The 20,349-nt window shown below is 38.7% G+C and overlaps 1 protein-coding gene across 1 annotated transcript; it reads left to right on the plus strand.

Moving 5' to 3' along the window:
* Window positions 1-6,269: 6,269 nt before the first annotated feature.
* Window positions 6,270-9,252, plus strand: LOC130725221 (basic leucine zipper 61-like). Its single transcript, XM_057576469.1, has 5 exons — window positions 6,270-6,520; window positions 6,676-6,766; window positions 6,871-6,997; window positions 7,182-7,346; window positions 9,098-9,252. Exons 1-5 carry the CDS (start codon window positions 6,270-6,272, stop codon window positions 9,250-9,252), a joined length of 789 nt encoding a protein of 262 aa, XP_057432452.1.
* Window positions 9,253-20,349: the final 11,097 nt, after the last annotated feature.

Raw genomic sequence — 20,349 nt, forward strand, 5'->3', positions numbered from 1 at the left:
TTGAGATTGTCTTACATGCTATGTGCTATGTGGGTAATCTAGGATGTGTGGTGCATGCTTTATATGCTAAGTGCTAAGTGTTTATGATGCGATTTATTGATATATGACATGTTGTTGATTGTGATGATTTAAATATGCTCTGTACTGGAATCTGAGATTCTGAATGGTGAGAATAGCGGGCAGGTCATCCCGATTTTATTTTGAGAGTTTGGAGAAAGTTTGATAGGACGAACGAGGTTCGGGCCTTAACTTTGTTTAGTGGATCGAGACCTCCTCTGGAAGCGACTTGGGATTGGGAGATCCTGCAAATGTATAAGACTTGCGATAAGACAAAAGGGAATCTATTTTATAAAGAAAATTCATAAGACCTTAAATAACCTCAAAATCTTTAAGTAATGATAACAACCTCGAAGGAAGGCATTGGAAGTCAAATCATAGTTTTGGAAAAGCGAGGAGTGTCGTCGGATCCAAGTGTTGAGGAGTTTGGTAAGTTCTGAGTATGTTGGTACTCCTTCGCTCGTTGAGCAGTTTGATAGCCATCCAAGGGATGAGCCGAGAAGCTTCACTGAGGCGTGAGACCTTGTGAATGCGGGATACTCCACTGAGGCGTGAGACCTTGTGGAAAGCATGGAACTCCACTGAGGCGTGAGACCTTGTGAGAGCATGAAACTTCACTGAAGCGTGAGACTTCGTGAGAGCATTGGTGACCCGAAGAGTCATCGTGAGTGGTTGCACCCATGCATATACGCGATGAAGTGCCAAGCAGAGTACTTCGGTATAGCAGGAAGTAACGATCAGCCATGCAGAGTTGGATCGGTCCTGACTATACCTGGCACAACAGGAGGTAACGATCATCCATGTAGAGTTGTATCGTGCCTGTTGATGTTCGGCATAGCAAGCAGAAATGGTCAAACCATGTAGAGTTTGTACCGTCTTGACTATAGCCAAAGGTGATAAGCGACGCCCGAGCAGAAATGGTTAAACACGAGGCTAGTGTTACGACCGTCTCGAGGTGCCCAGCCTATAAGTGGCAATACCTTTGGTTTGTCCCGTCGCCAAGCAGAGTGACGTTGTTGTTTTGTTCCGTCGCCAAGCAGAGTGACGTTGTTGTTTTGTTCCGTCGCCAAGCAGAGTGACGTTGTTGTTTTGTTCCGTCGCCAAGCAGAGTGACGTTGTTGTTTTGTTCCGTCGCCAAGCAGAGTGACGTTGTTGTTTTGTTCCGTCGCCAAGCAGAGTGACGTTGTCGGTTTGTTCCGTCGCCAAGCAGAGTGACGTTATTCGGGTTTTATGCTGATCTGACTACATGATGATGTTGGAGTAAGAGGCATCACGGGCCGAAATGGTCCCACCGTGGCTGGTGTTAGGACTGATCCGATGATGTCCATCCGTTCCGGATTGCATATTGGTTGACTAGGTTAACCTGCATATCATTTCATGCAACATGCATACTGACATAGTTGATGAGTGTGTTTGATACTTGTTAGTTCTACTTGATGCATGTTAACTGTGATTTACAGTCGTTATATTCTTTGTGGAAATATGCAACCCTAGGATGTTATCCCTAGTTATAAGCCTAAGTGGCTATTATCTTATTTATATTTATTGGTGCTATTATTTACATAATTCTTTGGAGTTGACCCTCGCGTCTTCTGTGTGTGCTTTGGCGAACAAACGCCCTTTGTCAGATGTCTTTGGCGGGCTGATTCATGATGGTTCATCCTTCGGGAGGAACTAGGGTTGAGATGCGGGAACTGGAGCGTATCGCGGTAGCGAGAGGAGGACGGATGGTGTACATAGACTAGGTCGTTCTGGATTCAGATTCGGGCGACGATCATGCTAGCATGTAGGTTTTAGTGCTAGTGTGAGCTCCTCGAGATGGGATTAGTGTAGGAGTAGAGTCTTAGCTCTGACCGTTATGTTTTCTTTTGGGAACAGGGTAGTTTCCCGCCTATAGCTTTTTGTGTGGTTCCTCTACTGGAATTACAGAGAGTTGGTTGGGCTAGGAGGTCTTGTTTTAGGCCATCTGGGCTGACTTATTCTCATTTTGAGGGATAGTGTTGCGGACACTTAACCTTTTCTTTTGGATTGTACCTTTTGCCTACGGGCGTTACCTTCTGTTACTTCCCGTCACTGGAGGTTTACTCGTGACGAGGTTGGGTACTTACGGCGGGGGCTGTAATTATTATTGTATATTAGTTCTGTTATCTTTCGCAATTGCGTTTCATTTATTTCAGTCTTGTCTATGTTTATATCGAAAAAAAATATATCACGTTTTTCCGCATAAACTTTCTTTTTGGTTACTAAAGTGACGCCACCGAAATCGGGGTGTTACACTTGATAGGACGAATGAGATTCGGGCCTTGTTATGATGTTTATGGATCGAGACATTCTCTGGAGTCATTTGGGGATTTGGAGATCCCGAGAACTTATAGGATTTGCGATAAGACTAAAAGGATAGTATTTTGTAAAGAAAACTCATAAGACATTAAACAACCTCTAAATCTTTAATTAATGATAATAAACTCGAAAAGAAGGCGTGGAAGTCAAATCTTAGTTTTGGAAAACGAGAAGTGTCGTCGGATCCCGGTGTTGAGAAAGTTGAGAGGCTTCGAGTATGTAGATGTTGTGGTGCTGTTGGAGCAACGTTTGTTATTGTGCTGTTGGAGCAGCTATGTTGTTGGGCTATCCTGGGGATAAGTCCGGGGAATTGATAGTTCCCGAGTATGTTGATACTCTTGCTCGTTGAGCAGTTGTGACCATCGGATTGAGATGAGTCGGATGATTTGGAGATCATCATGAGAGAATGTGTGTTGTGGAAAGAAGTGTCTTTTGTCGCAGAATCGACTTTACCTTAGGGTAAGCTTTTAGAGACTTTAATTTAGCTAGAACACGTGGCGACGTGTCGAGTGAGATTCGGAGACGTTGTTTGACTAATCATCCTGCATTCATGCAACATTAATGGGGTATTAACACAGGACGTACTCTGGACCTCGTCGGATTCCAAAATGGTCATAAGACCCGGATTTCCGTGTAAGAGCGTCTGTAGACGTCTCTTGTAGCAGACCGAAATGGCAGACCCATGGGTTACGGCTGATCTGACTACCGCTGATGTTGGAGTAAGAGGCACGCGGGCCGAAATGGTCCCACCGTGGCTGGTGCTAGGGCTGATCCGTTGCTGTCCATCCGTTCCGGATTGCATATTGGTTGACTGGGTTAACCTGCATATCATTTCATGCAACATGCATACTGACTTAGTTGTCGAATGTGATTGTTATTTGTTAATCCTATTTGGAACATGTTAAGTGTTTTTATTGTCATTTATGTTCGTTATGGAATATGTAACCCTAGGATGTTATCCCTAGCTATAAGCCTAAGTGGCTATTCTATTATCTGTATCTATCGATGTTATTATTTACATAATTCTTTGGAGTTGACCCTCGCGTCTTCTGTGTGTGCTTTGGCGGACAAACGCCCTTTGTCAGATGTCCACGGCGGACTAGATCATGATGGTTCACCCTTCGGGGGGAACTAGAGTTGAGATACTGGAACAGGAGCGCATCGCGGTAGCGAGAGGAGGACGGATGGTGTACTTAGACTAGGTCGTTCTGAATTCAGATTCGGACGACGATCATGCTAGTATGTAGGTTTTAGTGCTGGTGTGAGCTCCTCGAGATGGGATTAGTGTAGGAGTAGAGTCTTAGCTCTGAACATCATTTGTTTTCTTTGGGGACAGGGTAGTTTCCCACCTATAGCTTTTTGTGTGGTTTCTTTACAGGAATCACAGAGAGTTGGTTGGACTTAGGAGGTCTTGTTTCAGGCCGATGGGCCAGCTTATTCTCAGTTTTGAGGGATGGTGTTGCGGACACTTCACCTTTACTTTCAGTCTGTACATATTGCCTTCGGGCGCTACACTTTTTTTTCCGTCACTGGAGGTTACTCGTGACGAGGTTGTTACTTACAGCGGGGGCTGTATTATATATTGTACATTAGTTTTGTTGCTTTACGCTTTTGGGTTTTATTTAATTCAGTCTTGTCTTAGTTATTATCAAAAAAAAAATATTCACGTTTTTCCGCATTAAGTTTTACATTTGGTTACTAAAGTGACGCCACCGAAATCGGGGTGTGACATCTTCCCTTTCCCCCTTGTGTTTGCTAATGACTCTGTATCATCTTCGGTATGTTCCTCAATAATACATGATATTGCAAAAAAAAAATTAAATTAAATTTTTACATAATAACCTTATAGAAATGAGTATAAAAAAGGATAAAATGATAGCTCAAGTGTTAAGAGATGAGAGACATATTAGTTGGTTAAAGTATCAAATAATTAATTAAGAAAGCAATAAGTGTCAATTAAAGAATGAAAATTAATCAGGGGTTATATAAATAATTGTATTAATTAGTTGATGATGAATTTATAAGCAAACATAAATTAAAGAAGAGTTTAATGGATATGCACTGACAGTGTAAAATAGTTTTACACAGTCATCCAATCAAAGCATGCCACATATGAGAGATAATTACATTTGACTTTAATTTTAATTAAAAGAATAATATATTTTCTGATTTGGCGGAATTCAATTGGATGTATGTGTAAAACTATTTTACATTGTCAGTGCATATCCATTAAACTCATTAAAGAACTCATAATAAGGTAAGTTTAAAAATTAAGAATACATTTATGTTATTTTCTATGATAAAATTTTAGTCATTAATATGAAGAAAAAATATTAAATATATTAATTAATGATATTATTCATCATTAATATTAAATTAAGACAAATATATAATAAAATATTTTATTATAAATTTAGTATTTTAATAATTATTAATTAAGTTAATAGATAAAAAACAACTTAATGATATTTAATATTTTTATAATTAAATTATGCTATAAATTATTAAATAAATAATTATTAATGTAATTTTTTGTAATAATATCATTTCAATTTTTTTTATAATAATAATCCTAATAGATAACTATTAAAAATACTAAAAATTAATGAGGGGTTACGTAACTAATTGTATTAATTAGTGGATGAATTGATGAGTAAATATTAATAAATAAATTTATTTAAAAAAATGAATGAATTAAGTTTTTTTTAGAAAGCCCAAAGATATATTAATCTAAAGTTAACAATGATTTTATTTAAAAATTAAAAAATTCTTAATGATATTTATATGCCTAGGTTTAGTTAATAATATGAAACAAAAAAGTATTAATTTTTTTTATAAAATAAAATTATATTAATGAAGAAAAAATGATTAAAATTTCATAATGATTTTTGAAAACTAAAATTAAATATTGAAAATATTATTCATCACTTTGACTATACAAGTGATTTTTAATTATTATTCACTGTAGAAATATGTATGTCACGCAACAAATAGTTAAAACTTTTTTAGAACAAAAAGTAGTAAAATAAAATTACAGAAGAATATTATTGATGATTAATGCTTTTTGTCCTTTTTTTTAGTTTCAAAGAGTGGAGTTCTTCTCGTGTGAATATTGCACTGGAGACAGCGAATCACTTTAATGCTTCCCTTAATTACCGTTTCAGAAACTATTTCATACTTTTTGGTTGCATAAACTATTTTATTTTTTTTCTATTGAAAATATAAATTGTTGGTCCAAGAATTGATCCCTGGACCTTCCTCACCCAAATTATATATCTCATAACTTTTACCACTTAAGCTATAATTTAGGACCATAAACTATTTTATACTGCGATGTGATTTATATATATTTTTCCCTGTATTTATTCTTTTACGGTATACAATTGAATATTTCCTTTTAATTTGTAAGAAATGCCTCGGGTAATTAGTGATAATATTTTACAATTCAATTCAATTCAAAAGGTAGAGAGGAAATATTAAAATAAAACAAGTTTGGTACACTCACATTTACTTTCTCTTACATCTTATTACCATTCACTTTTTTCTTCATATCTATCTAGTTTTTTCTATCACACCACTAATCAATCTGTCATTTATCTTTTTTTTTAAGCCAAATTGAATATACAAATCATTAGCACTAGGGGTGCTATAAGAATACAGAGAAAGAGAAAGTGTAAGGGCTGATTGTGAAACAGTGAGTAGGAATTGCTTTCTCTTTCTTTTCTATCTCTATGTCATTGCATGTACAAAGAAAGATCCAATTCTATTTTCTTTATTATTTGATTTTGGATACATGAGTGCATATCTATCTCTTAATGCATGTCTTCTTGTCTTTTTCATCTTTTGCAGGAGCACAGATAGCGGTCAGTGAAATGGAAGCTGGCAGCATGAAGGGAAACAACCATGTCTCTTCTCCTGAGATGGATCCATCTAAACCCCATTTGATACCTGCTTCACCATGTCTCTTTGATTATGCTAATGAAAACAACAAGATAGAGAGTGGTGCAATTTCTGGTGCTGGCATTGACAACAACACCACCTCAAAATCAAATCAACCCCAAGCAGTAAATCCCATTATGGGTCTTAATTCTGACCTAGATATGGATCCAAGGAAGCTCAGGCGGTAAATTTAATTAATCTTGTTTTTAAGTTTAATGTTCACTTTTCACCAACAATATGAAAATCTTTTGTCACATTTCTGATTTCATTTTCCCGTCTGATATATCCGTAAATTTTAACATGTGACTTAAAAAAACATGTGTGCTTCTTTTCCTGCAGAGTCATGTCAAATCGGCTTTCTGCAAAAAAATCAAGACAGAAGAAGGCGCAATATTTGACCAATTTGGAATTTCAAGTCAGAGCATTCAAGGTAGTTCTTGTTGTTTTTGGTTTTTGATTTTTCTTGATGCATATTTTCTGTGTTTGTGGACCAATATGTATATTGTATATATATATATATATATATATGTGTAGGCTCAAATAGCTAATCTTCTACTACAAGTTCAATTCTATGAAAACCAAAAGTGCTGGATAATTCTGGAGAATGAGAAATTGGGCTGTGAAATGGCAACGCTTATGAAGCAAATATTACTCAGAGAAGGTGAGTAACGTAAATCTAGCTCTTTCCCCATTTTCTAATCTATTCATGTGGACTAATTTTGACACTCTATAATGTTTGTGTTCTCGTGCATGCACATAACAAAGTTGAAGATTTGAAACAACAACCATAATATTTAAATAGACGAAGAGGTGACTTTATTGATGTTAATTAATACTAATATTAGGCTGTGATGAATTTTTAGCTGAAATTGAGAAGAACAAGTTTGAAGTGAATGCACTGAGGGAAGTCCATACCATGCAACAAGAACATCTGCAAGCACTGATGTCTAAGAATGCGAATGCTAGTCTGGAGCCAATGCTGAATGATCAAGTCTCAAATTATTATCAAGGTGAGAACTTATTACACTAGCTAGGTGCAAGAAAAATTAATTTTTAGGAATTGTTTGTGATTTAACATGAAAAATCTTGATTAGTGTTAAAAACATTATTGAATTGGAATTCAATAAGAGTTTGAAGACTTAAACAACAAAGTGTTAGAACCACTACCTTTGCTATATTTTAACCGCTACCTTATCTATTTTTTGTACTAGTGTGCAAACCTCAACTCTTGAGCTAGCTTTTGTGGTTGAGTATATGCCTCCTAATTTCTAATATGGTATCAGAGCTTATCCTAGATCCATTTGTTGTGGAGACCACCCATATTTGGGTCACCCGTTGTTGATTCCACGTTCCAGTCTGTTCAATCCTGGACGTGAGGAGGTGTGTTAGAAGTCCCACATTAGCTAGAGATAGAGTATAAATAGCCTTTATAAGGGTTGTGCAAACCTCAACTCTTGAGCTAACTTTTGTGGTTGAGTATAGACCTCCTAATTTCTAATACAAACCAAAATTATTCAGAAGTTTTATATATCTCACTCAAATGATAGAAGGAGTTGTTAGCATTTGACCTTATCATTATTGCAAGTATAGACATAGAAAATGGGATCTTCGATAGCCCTAGCTCCCCTGCAAAATCATGTCCATTGATTGTTATATTTAATGGTTGAGATTGATTGAAGAAAATTTAAATTATAAGAGCTTGTCTGCAACTGGTTAAGTTGCTACTGTAGGGGCTGGATCGGACAGCGCGCAATAGAAAATATGAATCCCTAAGGGAAACTGTTACTTATCATTTGTCTTGGAAAATGGTGCTATCACAACGGCTCTGTGAGGAACAGTGTGAGATTAGAGAGAGGGGGAGAGAGAAAATGAGATAATGAAAGAAAAAAGAAAATAAGCGATGGATAATATTAAAGAATAGAGGTATAGACAAATATGAGATAAAATCTGTACCAAAAACAAAATGTGATAAAATTAAGGAACACGAGTGTAGTGTAACACACTAACACATGTGAGAATATGAGAAATGTTTTGTCTTTTTGTTTCAGTAATGATGTAAGCATTCCTTTCGGATTCTTGTCTTTAAGGGCAGTTCTCTCATGCCCTTTTTAACTTAGAGGGTTGGGTTGTGTTGTCCTTTACTTATTAATTACTAAGATATTAACTCTACTACTAGTTATTATAAGTTCTAACATGACAGTAGTTAACTTAAACAATTAATTATGGGTTGATTATGAGAGAAAGCAACAATTAGAAGGGTATTGAAAAGTTTTTCTATCTTAATGTCCCCGCTAAGCAAAAGTATTTTATTAATCATAGTAATAGGTAAAATTAAAATATTGAGCCCCTCCGCCTTCTCAATTTTTTACTATGTATATTCACACATGCTGCATGAATACTATACTTGAAAACATGTATTTCTTATTTTCCTTAATTTAAATAATTTTTGAGTTCATCTAGTTTTTAATTAAAGGTTAATGTTTACTAAATTCAATTACAATATATGAAATTGGGGCAAACAATTTTGATCGATGTACCACCATCAACAACAGGTAAATATTTCATATTTGAACATGATTATCTCTTGTAAAAGAAGAGCTTGAGAGAACAAATATTTCAAATTGACCCGTTGTTATATGTTTCTTGTTTTCATGCTCACTTTCATTAAAATTCCATATTATATAGTCTTAAATAGTCTATACTGTATCTGCTCTCTTGTATATCATTCATATATTTTTGTTACCCTAATTTAAAATTTCAGGAAATGGGGAAGAAACTTCTGACTTACCACCAACTCAGAGTCAGATATGGACTGATGTGCAAAATGAGCATGAAACATACCTTAATTTGGCCAACTACATCGGATCGGTGGAGATTTCGACCCATAGTGCTCTGAATCCTAATCTTAAAAAGTGATGTTTAAGGATGATTTATGTGATGGATTGTGTATTTTTTTTTGTCTATGTTTAATTTACATTTTATTTTTGGATAATGTCTGCTTTTAATTAAAGCTCTTAAGCCATGTTTTAAATCAGATTTCTCAACTTAATGCGTGATTTCTCAACTTGAAAATGATCTCATTAGTGTGGATCAATTTAATTGTGTTCATAGTTGTGGCTCACAGCTAACCAGGGGCGGAGCTTTTGCATGACAGGGGGAGCCAAGGCTCCCCCAAATGTTTCTAAAAAATTCTTGTTATATGGTAGAAGGATTGATTTGTGTGAAGTGAAATAAATTTTTTATGGTTGTTACTTGTTATGGTCCAATACTTTTGCGCTTATCTTCAACTGTGCTGGGAAATATTGACAAGTGTCAAGTAATCTCATAAATTAGCATGAGTGAAAAGATTTCAGGTTTTCACAGGTGCGTGGTCATGTCGTGGATTTATATTTAGTTCACATCTATTGGTATTGGTTCCAATTAATATTGCACACCATTTTTTTTTAGGTGGTTAAATTTTTTGGCGATACATCTAGTTGTGGGTGTTCTTTAATTTAACATGAGCTTTCTATTTTGATGTTGATGTATTGCTATTTGCTATATTTGTTCTAATCTCTCAACAAAGGATGATATCAAAAGGAGTTAAATTTTTTCATTTCTTGATTGATGTTGTAATCCAAAGGGTAGTTTGAACATTTAGAGTTCTTTTAGGTTTTTTTAACTGTAACTATCAAGAAACAAGGAAACTTTGTGGTGTAATGAGTTCAGTGTATGTCTTGCTAGCTGGTTTTAGTACTTATGGTTTATAAGCTTGGCTCCCCCACATTTTTCGATCAAGCTCCGCCATTGCAGCTAACAATCATGGCGGATCATAAAATGTAGTCTATTTGTAGAGAGAGTTCACAATTTCTGTTCTTGTTTAATTATTTTCATGTGTTTCTATATTTGATGTAGCATATCTCATACTTTCACATGCTCTAATAACATGTACGTCACGTGCTATTCAAATCCATTTCTCTCATCTTTCACACATAGCCGAGAGAACATCTTTAATTTCTCTCCCTCATTTTCAATTGTTTCCCTCGATGCCGTTACCTACAACACTGGACCTGATTCACGGTCAGAGATAGACTGCAGAGATCAAGCTAAGTTTTTCCTTCCCTTCATGTGCAAGTCGTGAAGTGAACCACCATGAAGGAGATTAGAAGAAGGACGCATGCAGCCGCGAGCTCTAGCCAATCGTCATCATCATCACTTCATTTTGGGTAAAATCCTCACCCTCTTTACCTTTCATAGCATTGATCTTACATGCAAGATGTCGTTGCAGTGAATTAAGCATGAATCATTACATGCATGCTATCCTTTCACTAGTTTTGGGTCGATCATGACTTGCAAATAGTTGTCCTCACTTAGATCATCCTTTTAATGGGTTAAAATCGTCATGGTTACTTTTAGTCATGCTTTGATCGGATATAAAAATCATTACTTTAGCTTTTGATCACAATTTAATCGGTTCCCCTACCTTGATAAATACGTGCATGTTGGAGCTTCCTTTGTCGCGTCCCTTTGTTCGGTTATATAAAAATCATTACTTTAGCTTTTGATCACAATTTAATCGGTTGAAATCATCTCTTTTGGGTTGTTTATCACTTCCCCTACCTTGATAAATACGTGCATGTTGGAGCTTCCTTTGTCGCGTCCCCCTCCATACGTGCATGTTGGAGCTTCCTTTGCAAGCGACACGACATTTTTTTTTGTTAAGTTACCGCTAATCCTTACTGATTATACTCTAACTCAGGGACCACTAAGACCGTCTCTAGTCTAAGAGTTCCCTTCCAACCTTTCAGATGAATGACCATGAATCAAAATAAGTATGTTAGTGATAGAATACTAGCATCACACACACACAAACATGCGTGGCCGGAGCCACCATAGTGTTCACATGACAGAATCAAATAGAGTATTCAAGAGAGGACACGTGTATCCCCACCAGACATCATAAAATCGAAAACTAAGTAGTTAAAAGGACTGATAAGGACTTCTTCGAACCATACGCTTCACTCCCCATTCATCTCCTCATCTGGATCCTCTTCCATCGCCTCGTTGTTCCCCTCCGCCTGAACTGGTACCAGTACTCTCTCCCCCAAGCCATCTGCTCCGAAGAACCTCTGACGACAGATTCGTGCATCTCTGGAAAAGTTGGGTGAACACACTCTCTTCCTGGCGGTGGTCCTGAGGCATGGTGCGGTCCTCCGGGGCGGTGAACCCATAGACTCTCGTTATGCCTGACCGCGTGCAAAGGGCTGTTGCGGTCTCTTGACCTGTATCGGTGTTGCTCGAACTGGTTCCCTCTGAGGAATGGGATCCACTTCGTACTGCGGATCGGGATCTACACCAAACTGAGGAACTAGATTCACCTCGGGCTGAGGTTATGGCGGTGGATCGGGAATTGGTGGTCGGAATCTACTTGCGTGCCTTGGCATGTAAAATGAGAATGCTAGAGGAATCGTCACTGGATAACCAATGTCATCGGATCCAGGTGCTGTAACACCCCGATTTCTGTGGCGTCACTTTAGTAACCAAAAGTAAACTTAATGCGGAAAAACGTGAATATTTTTTTTCGATAATAACTAGGACAAGACTGAATTAAATAAAACCCAAAAGCGAAATCAACAGAACTAATATACAATATATATAACAGCCCCCGCTGTAAGTAACCACCTCGTCACGAGTAACCTCCAGTGACGGAAAGAAAAGTGTAGCGCCCGAAGGCAATATGTACAAACCAAATATAAAGGTGAAGTGTCCGCAACACCATCCCTCAAAACTGAGAATAAGCTGGCCCATCGGCCTGAAACAAGACCTCCTAAGTCCAACCAACTCTCTGTGATTCCTGTAAAGAAACCACACAAAAAGCTATAGGTGGGAAACTACCCTGTCCCAAAAGAAACAAATGATGTTCAGAGCTAAGACTCTACTCCTACACTAATCCCATCTTGAGGAGCTCACACCAGCACTAAAACCTACATGCTAGCATGATCGTCGTCCGAATTCGAAATCCAGAACGACCTAGTCTATGTACACCATCCGTCCTCCTCTCGCTACCGCGACGCGCTCATGTTCCAGCATCCCAACCTAGTTCCCCCCGAAGGGTGAACCATCATGAACTAGCCCGCCAAAGACATCTCACAATGGGCGTTTGTCCGCCAAAGCACACACAGAAGACGCGAGGGTCAACTCCAAAGAATTATATAAATAATACCACCGATAGATACAGATAAGGAAATAGCCACTTAGGCTTATAGCTAGGGATAACATCCTAGGGTTGCATATTTCTCAATGAACATAAGCGACAGTAAATCACAGTTAACATGCCTCAAATAGAATTTACAAGTATCACACACACTCATCAACTAAGTCAGTATGCATGTTGCATGAAATGATATGCAGGTTCACCCAGTCAACCAATATGCAATCCGAAACGGATGGACATCAAACGGATCAATCCTAGCACCAGCAACGGTGGGACCATTCTGCCCGCGTGCCTCTTACACCAAACATATTTATGGACATCAAACGAGTCAATCCTAGCACCAACAACGGTGGGACCATTCTGCTCGCGTGCCTCTGTGATGGACATCAACCGGATCAATCCTAGCACCAGCAACGGTGGGACCATTTCTGCCCGCGTGTCTCTTACACCAAACCAAGGTAGCCAGATCAGCAGTAAACCCGTAGGTCTGCCATTTCGGTCTGCTACTAAGAGTCACCTAACAGCGCTCTTACGCGGAAATCCTGGTCTTATAACCAATTTTGGAATCCGCCGTGGTCCGGTATCTCGCCGTGTTTAAACCACTTAATGAGTGCATGCAATGCAGTGATTAGCCATACAACGTCTCCGACCTCACTCGACACGTCGCCACGTGTTCTAGGTAAATTAAAGTCTCTAAAAGCTTACCCTAAGGTAAAGTCGATTCTGCGACAAAAGACACACCTTTCAACAACACACAACTCATGATGATCTCCAAATCATCCGACTCATCTCAGTCCGATGGTCACAACTGCTCAACGAGCACAGAGTATCACACTCTCGGAAACTAAAGGTTTCCCGGACTTATCCCCAGGATAGCCCAACAACATCGCTGCTCCAACAGCACAACAACAAACGCTGCTCCAACAGCACAACCACAACACATACTCAACGCCTCTCAATTTTCTCAACACTCGGATCCGACGACACTTCTCGTTTTCCAAAACTATGATTTGCATCCGAAGCTTCCTTTCGAGTTTGTTATCATTACTTAAAGATTTAGAGGTTGTTTAATGTCTTATGAGTTTTCTTTTCAAAATAATATCCTTTTAGTCTTATCGCAAATCCTATCAGTTCTCGGGATCTCCTAATCCCCAAATGACTCCAGAGAATGTCTCGATCCATAAACATCCTAACAAGGCCCGAATCTCATTCGTCCTATCAAGCTTTCTCAAAACTCTCAAAATAAAATCGGCATGACCTGCCCGCTATTCTCACCGTTCAGAAACTCAGATTTCATTGCATAAGTATAAATAACTCAGCACAATCAATCAACATGTCATATATCAATATATTAAGCAATAACCACATAGCACTTAGCATATAAGGCATGCACCACACATCCTAAATTACCCAGTTAGCACTTAGCATGAAGATTCAATCTCAAAAGCATTCAGTAGATTCATCGTCTACATTATCAGCCGAAGCCTCAGAAAACATTTTTCCAATCAAACACAACCAAGTGCATAAACAGTAAATCAATGTCGAAAGCATCGACCCTAAGCATTAACTAGAGATTCAGTGAGTAGCCCTCACCTGTAGATTCTCCAGGGTGAACTTCAAACTCTTCCTCACAAGCAAAGCGTTGCTCCTCAGGAAATTCCTCAAAAGTTCCTTTAAAGCAAAATCACAGAAATACTATCAGAATCTATCGAAAACTAAACTATCGATACTCACTAAGGTTACTCGAAGTAATCTATACTCTAAGGTACGATAATCTAGCGCGAAAGGACAAGTTTTTGAAAAAGGAATTTTCCTCCTCCTCCCCTATAGGGCTCGGCCACTTTTGGTAATTGTGGGGCTCGATTTTTCTTCGATCAAACTTGGTTCCTATGCTTTCATTAGCCGTAACTAAGGGTATTCTGAACTCGGAAAAATTATCGGATCAAAAACTGTCGCAGGGGTATTTTGGTCATGATTTTTAACTTAGAAATTTCAAAACTGAAATCCCAAAAACCAAATTTTGCAGGGACGTCACCAACGACGTTTATGACAACTAATCCTACTAGCACTAAGCTAAGGCGATAGTTTTCAGCCTAAAGGTTGAAGCTTTACTTCAAAAACTCCAAAAATGGGTATTTTAGGCTAAAATTGATTCCGGCGGAATTCCGGCGACATAACGGAAAATCTAACCCGGCAGAAGTGATCTTGGGCATGTAAGGAAGAGGTTTAGAATCAGAAATGAAATATTCAGGATAGTTTTGCAAAAACCCATAAACTATCAGCTCAGAAAAGTCTATAGAAAAGCTATGGAAAAAGCGATCAGAGGTAAGGATTAGCGACTATACCTCAAAACCTTGAAGCAGCAACTGATTGATCGACGATCAAGCAAGAATTGAAGAAAAGCTCTTCTTCCTCTTCCTTCTATGGAGCTCGCGGCCTTGGAGAGAAAATGGAGGAGTTTTTGCAATTTTTCTCACCTTTCTTGCTATATATAGAGGTTGGCAAAACGCGGTAAAATGAAAGTTTCGCGAATCTGATTTTTCCGGCGTCATTCCCCGTGAATTCTAAGATATGTTTTGGCGAAAGAATTCCAAAACTAAAATAAGGTCTCCTTGTATTTTTAGCAACTAAAGCATAGTCGGTATAAAACTATTTTACCCGATAAGTTGCTTTTTGCATCGGATGTCGGAATGGAAAACTTCCTTCTGAAGAAAGATTGAAATCATCAAGAGAAATGGGTGTACGCGTGTAGAATATTCATTTGAAGCTCTGAATAGAAAAAGTCTTCATTGTTGGGTGATTCTAGGGTTTTGAAATACCAGGGTTTCGGTTTCGGCAAACTTCCGATGATTGGAATCGGACGTTCGTAGATCCTAGAGTTTCGCCTCGAAACGATTTTGATATATGGAAAAAGAGAAGTTCTAACATTTCTCTGAAGATTTTTGGAATTAACTTCCATCGTGCCTAAAAGTGAAAACTAGCTATATTCTAGGGTTCCTGACCTAGGTTTAAGCGTATAACAATCGTGCTATAACTTTTATCGACTTCGTTACAATCCTTTGACTTTTCCTGAACTTTCTCCTTCATAAATTTATTTCATTTGGTAAACTCTTGTTCAGGTTTCCCTGCACGATACATCAACCCTAATCGTGAATAGGATTCTTTTCACTTAGCATAAGCTTAAAAACTTGGGTCTTACATTACTACCCTCCTAAAAGAAAGTTTCGTCCTCGAAACTTAGGGTCAGTAAAAGTCCTAGATATTGTTCCATAATCTTTTCCTCTAACTCCCATATAGCACCGTCCGTGTCTTTGTTCCAACAACTTGCACTAAAGCACTCTGCTTTCCCTTCGAGTGTTTCACTCTTCTAGTCCCAATGCTGACCGACGACGTCTCAAAAGACATATCGTCTTCTAACTCTCTGTTATCCGGTTTGACCACTTGCGTCGGGTCTCCGTTGGAAATAGTATTTGTTGGCATTCGTGCAATCGCACAACCTTAACCACTTGCTCCTTTGCTTTTGTTCGTCCAAAATACTGATTAGAAACTCGGTACATCTCTATGCTCCGGAGTGAATGCTCAACTGGTCCTCGTGATGTTCACTCATGATCCAAACTCAACTCGGTCGCTTGATAACTTCTAGACGAAATACTGCGTTGGAATCTAATAGTCCATTAACGTCACTTCCAACTTCGTGATTATCATCACTCGCACCATGAAATCAATCTTCTACTTAGCCACCATTCAAATTAAGACTCGACTTGAGTCTTAATACCTCGTGCATGACAAGACTCATCCCCTTAATCATAAATTCATCAACCACTCATAAACTAATCATCCTCTTAATATCCAACAATCCATTATTGTCGTCTTCGACCTCAAAACCTTCCTCACTCAAACCAGTTTACACTTACTGAAATCTCTAACGCTTCGTATAAATCGAGACTTATCCTCTAGAAGATCAATTCATAACTGTACCTCAAAGGTCTTAACTAGTCGTTTTATCATCTGATCCTCCAAACTTCTGAGGTTTAACTACTATCGTAACTGCTATCACCACCACATCCCTTATTCATACATGATTTTCAACTCCCTAAGTCAATCTTAATCATAGGATTCTTATTCAACTGAGCAAAAATTCACTTGCTAACTCTAGCATGCATCACCGAAATCCATAACAAAGTTCCATTCACTATTAGACTCTGAGTAGCTTGTCCAAATATGATAACTTCAAGTATTCATCTCTTAAAACTACAACTCCTTCGCAAGGAAAACAAATACTTAATGAGAACTTTACTTCCCAACTCCACTAATCTTCGATCAACTCAAGTTAATCTTACCAATCCTTCTATCAAAGTCCATATCCAGCTGTGATTCCGAATATCACCCCCTCAATATTAAGTTGATCAGGCCTAATACATCGAAGGTGAAAATCTAGAAAAAGCCCACTGGAACAGTCAATGAGTTCCTATCATCCAGTGGTCGCAAATACCCTGACGTTAAATCTTCAATGATGTCGCTACGGAACTACACACCCTCGACATCATACCTATACTATCCATAATGAATCTCTATGAAATTCATTCTTTAGCTTCTAGCTTCCTTTTAAACGCATCGGTAGAAGACTACTTTCTAGGCTTAGCGTGTCATTCTAAACCTCGTATAACTTCTATAGCTAAAATACGAGCTACGGTCAAATAAGGTATTAATAGGCGTAATAACTATAAGGTCAAAGCTTAGACAGTATAAGTAAGTTAGGTGTGTTTGCACACGCTACGAGAGTAATGGAATATATTATACTGAAATGAGGGAGAATGGTTAGAAGGTTACCATCGTTCTGTATAGTTAAACAAACAGTTAGTACTAATCATAAGATAGCATTTACCATAACTATACAATATGATTAAGCAGTAACTTCAATCAATTCTAAGCGAAAATCGCTTGGCAGACAATCAATTTTTTTTTTACTCTTTGCAGAGTCACACAACCTAGCAGAGAAGACCTATTCCCCAACAACTCCCGAAAGACTCAACCAGGCTCTGATACCACAATGTAACACCCCGATTTCGGTGGCGTCACTTTAGTAACCAAAAGTAAACTTAATGCGGAAAAACGTGAATATTTTTTTTCGATAATAACTAGGACAAGACTGAATTAAATAAACCCAAAAGCGAAATCGACAGAACTAATATACAATATATATAATAGCCCCCGCTGTAAGTAACCACCTCGTCACGAGTAACCTCCAGTGACGGAAAGAAAAGTGTAGCGCCCGAAGGCAATATGTACAAACCAAATATAAAGGTGAAGTGTCCGCAACACCATCCCTCAAAACTGAGAATAAGCTGGCCCATCGGCCTGAAACAAGACCTCCTAAGTCCAACCAACTCTCTGTGATTCCTGTAAAGAAACCACACAAAAAGCTATAGGTGGGAAACTACCCTGTCCCAAAAGAAACAAATGATGTTCAGAGCTAAGACTCTACTCCTACACTAATCCCATCTTGAGGAGCTCACACCAGCACTAAAACCTACATGCTAGCATGATCGTCGTCCGAATTCGAAATCCAGAACGACCTAGTCTATGTACACCATCCGTCCTCCTCTCGCTACCGCGACGCGCTCATGTTCCAGCATCCCAACCTAGTTCCCCCCGAAGGGTGAACCATCATGAACTAGCCCGCCAAAGACATCTCACAATGGGCGTTTGTCCGCCAAAGCACACACAGAAGACGCGAGGGTCAACTCCAAAGAATTATATAAATAATACCACCGATAGATACAGATAAGGAAATAGCCACTTAGGCTTATAGCTAGGGATAACATCCTAGGGTTGCATATTTCTCAATGAACATAAGCGACAGTAAATCACAGTTAACATGCCTTAAATAGAATTTGCAAGTATCACACACACTCATCAACTAAGTCAGTATGCATGTTGCATGAAATGATATGCAGGTTCACCCAGTCAACCAATATGCAATCCGGAACGGATGGACATCAAACGGATCAATCCTAGCACCAGCAACGGTGGGACCATTCTGCCCGCGTGCCTCTTACACCAAACATAGGTATGGACATCAAACGAGTCAATCCTAGCACCAGCAACGGTGGGACCATTCTGCTCGCGTGCCTCTGTGATGGACATCAACCGGATCAATCCTAGCACCAGCAACGGTGGGACCATTTCTGCCCGCGTGTCTCTTACACCAAACCAAGGTAGCCAGATCAGCAGTAAACCCGTAGGTCTGCCATTTCGGTCTGCTACTAAGAGTCACCTAACAACGCTCTTACGCGGAAATCCTGGTCTTATAACCAATTTTAGAATCCGCCGTGGTCCGGTATCTCGCCGTGTTTAAACCACTTAATGAGTGCATGCAATGCAGTGATTAGCCATACAACGTCTCCGACCTCACTCGACACGTCGCCACGTGTTCTAGGTAAATTAAAGTCTCTAAAAGCTTACCCTAAGGTAAAGTCGATTCTGCGACAAAAGACACACCTTTCAACAACACACAACTCATGATGATCTCCAAATCATCCGACTCATCTCAGTCCGATGGTCACAACTGCTCAACGAGCACAGAGTATCACACTCTCGGAAACTAACGGTTTCCCGGACTTATCCCCAGGATAGCCCAACAACATCGCTGCTCCAACAGCACAACAACAAACGCTGCTCCAACAGCACAACCACAACACATACTCAACGCCTCTCAATTTTCTCAACACTCGGATCCGACGACACTTCTCGTTTTCCAAAACTATGATTTGCATCCGAAGCTTCCTTTCGAGTTTGTTATCATTACTTAAAGATTTAGAGGTTGTTTAATGTCTTATGAGTTTTCTTTTCAAAATAATATCCTTTTAGTCTTATCGCAAATCCTATCAGTTCTCGGGATCTCCTAATCCCCAAATGACTCCAGAGAATGTCTCGATCCATAAACATCCTAACAAGGCCCGAATCTCATTCGTCCTATCAAGCTTTCTCAAAACTCTCAAAATAAAATCGGCATGACCTGCCCGCTATTCTCACCGTTCAGAAACTCAGATTTCATTGCATAAGTATAATTAACTCAGCACAACCAATCAACATGTCATATATCAATATATTAAGCAATAACCACATAGCACTTAGCATATAAGGCATGCACCACACATCCTAAATTACCCAGTTAGCACTTAGCATGAAGATTCAATCTCAAAAGCATTCAGTAGATTCATCGTCTACATTGTCAGCCGAAGCCTCAGAAAACATTTTTCCAATCAAACACAACCAAGTGCATAAACAGTAAATCAATGTCGAAAGCATCAACCCTAAGCATTAACTAGAGATTCAGTGAGTAGCCCTCACCTGTAGATTCTCCAGGGTGAACTTCAAACTCTTCCTCACAAGCAAAGCGTTGCTCCTCAGGAAATTCCTCAAAAGTTCCTTTAAAGCAAAATCACAGAAATACTATTAGAATCTATCGAAAACTAAACTATCGATACTCACTAAGGTTACTCGAAGTAATCTATACTCTAAGGTACGATAATCTAGCGCGAAAGGACAAGTTTTTGAAAAAGGAATTTTCCTCCTCCTCCCCTATAGGGCTCGGCCACTTTTGGTAATTGTGGGGCTCGATTTTTCTTTGATCAAACTTGGTTCCTATGCTTTCATTAGCCGTAACTAAGGGTATTCTGAACTCGGAAAAATTATCGGATCAAAAACTGTCGCAGGGGTATTTTGGTCATGATTTTTAACTTAGAAATTTCAAAACTGAAATCCCAAAAACCAAATTTTGCAGGGACGTCACCAACGACGTTTATGACAACTAATCC

Source organism: Lotus japonicus, chromosome 6, assembly GCF_012489685.1.
Source record: "Lotus japonicus ecotype B-129 chromosome 6, LjGifu_v1.2".
In the NCBI taxonomy this organism is placed as follows: Eukaryota; Viridiplantae; Streptophyta; class Magnoliopsida; order Fabales; family Fabaceae; genus Lotus; species Lotus japonicus.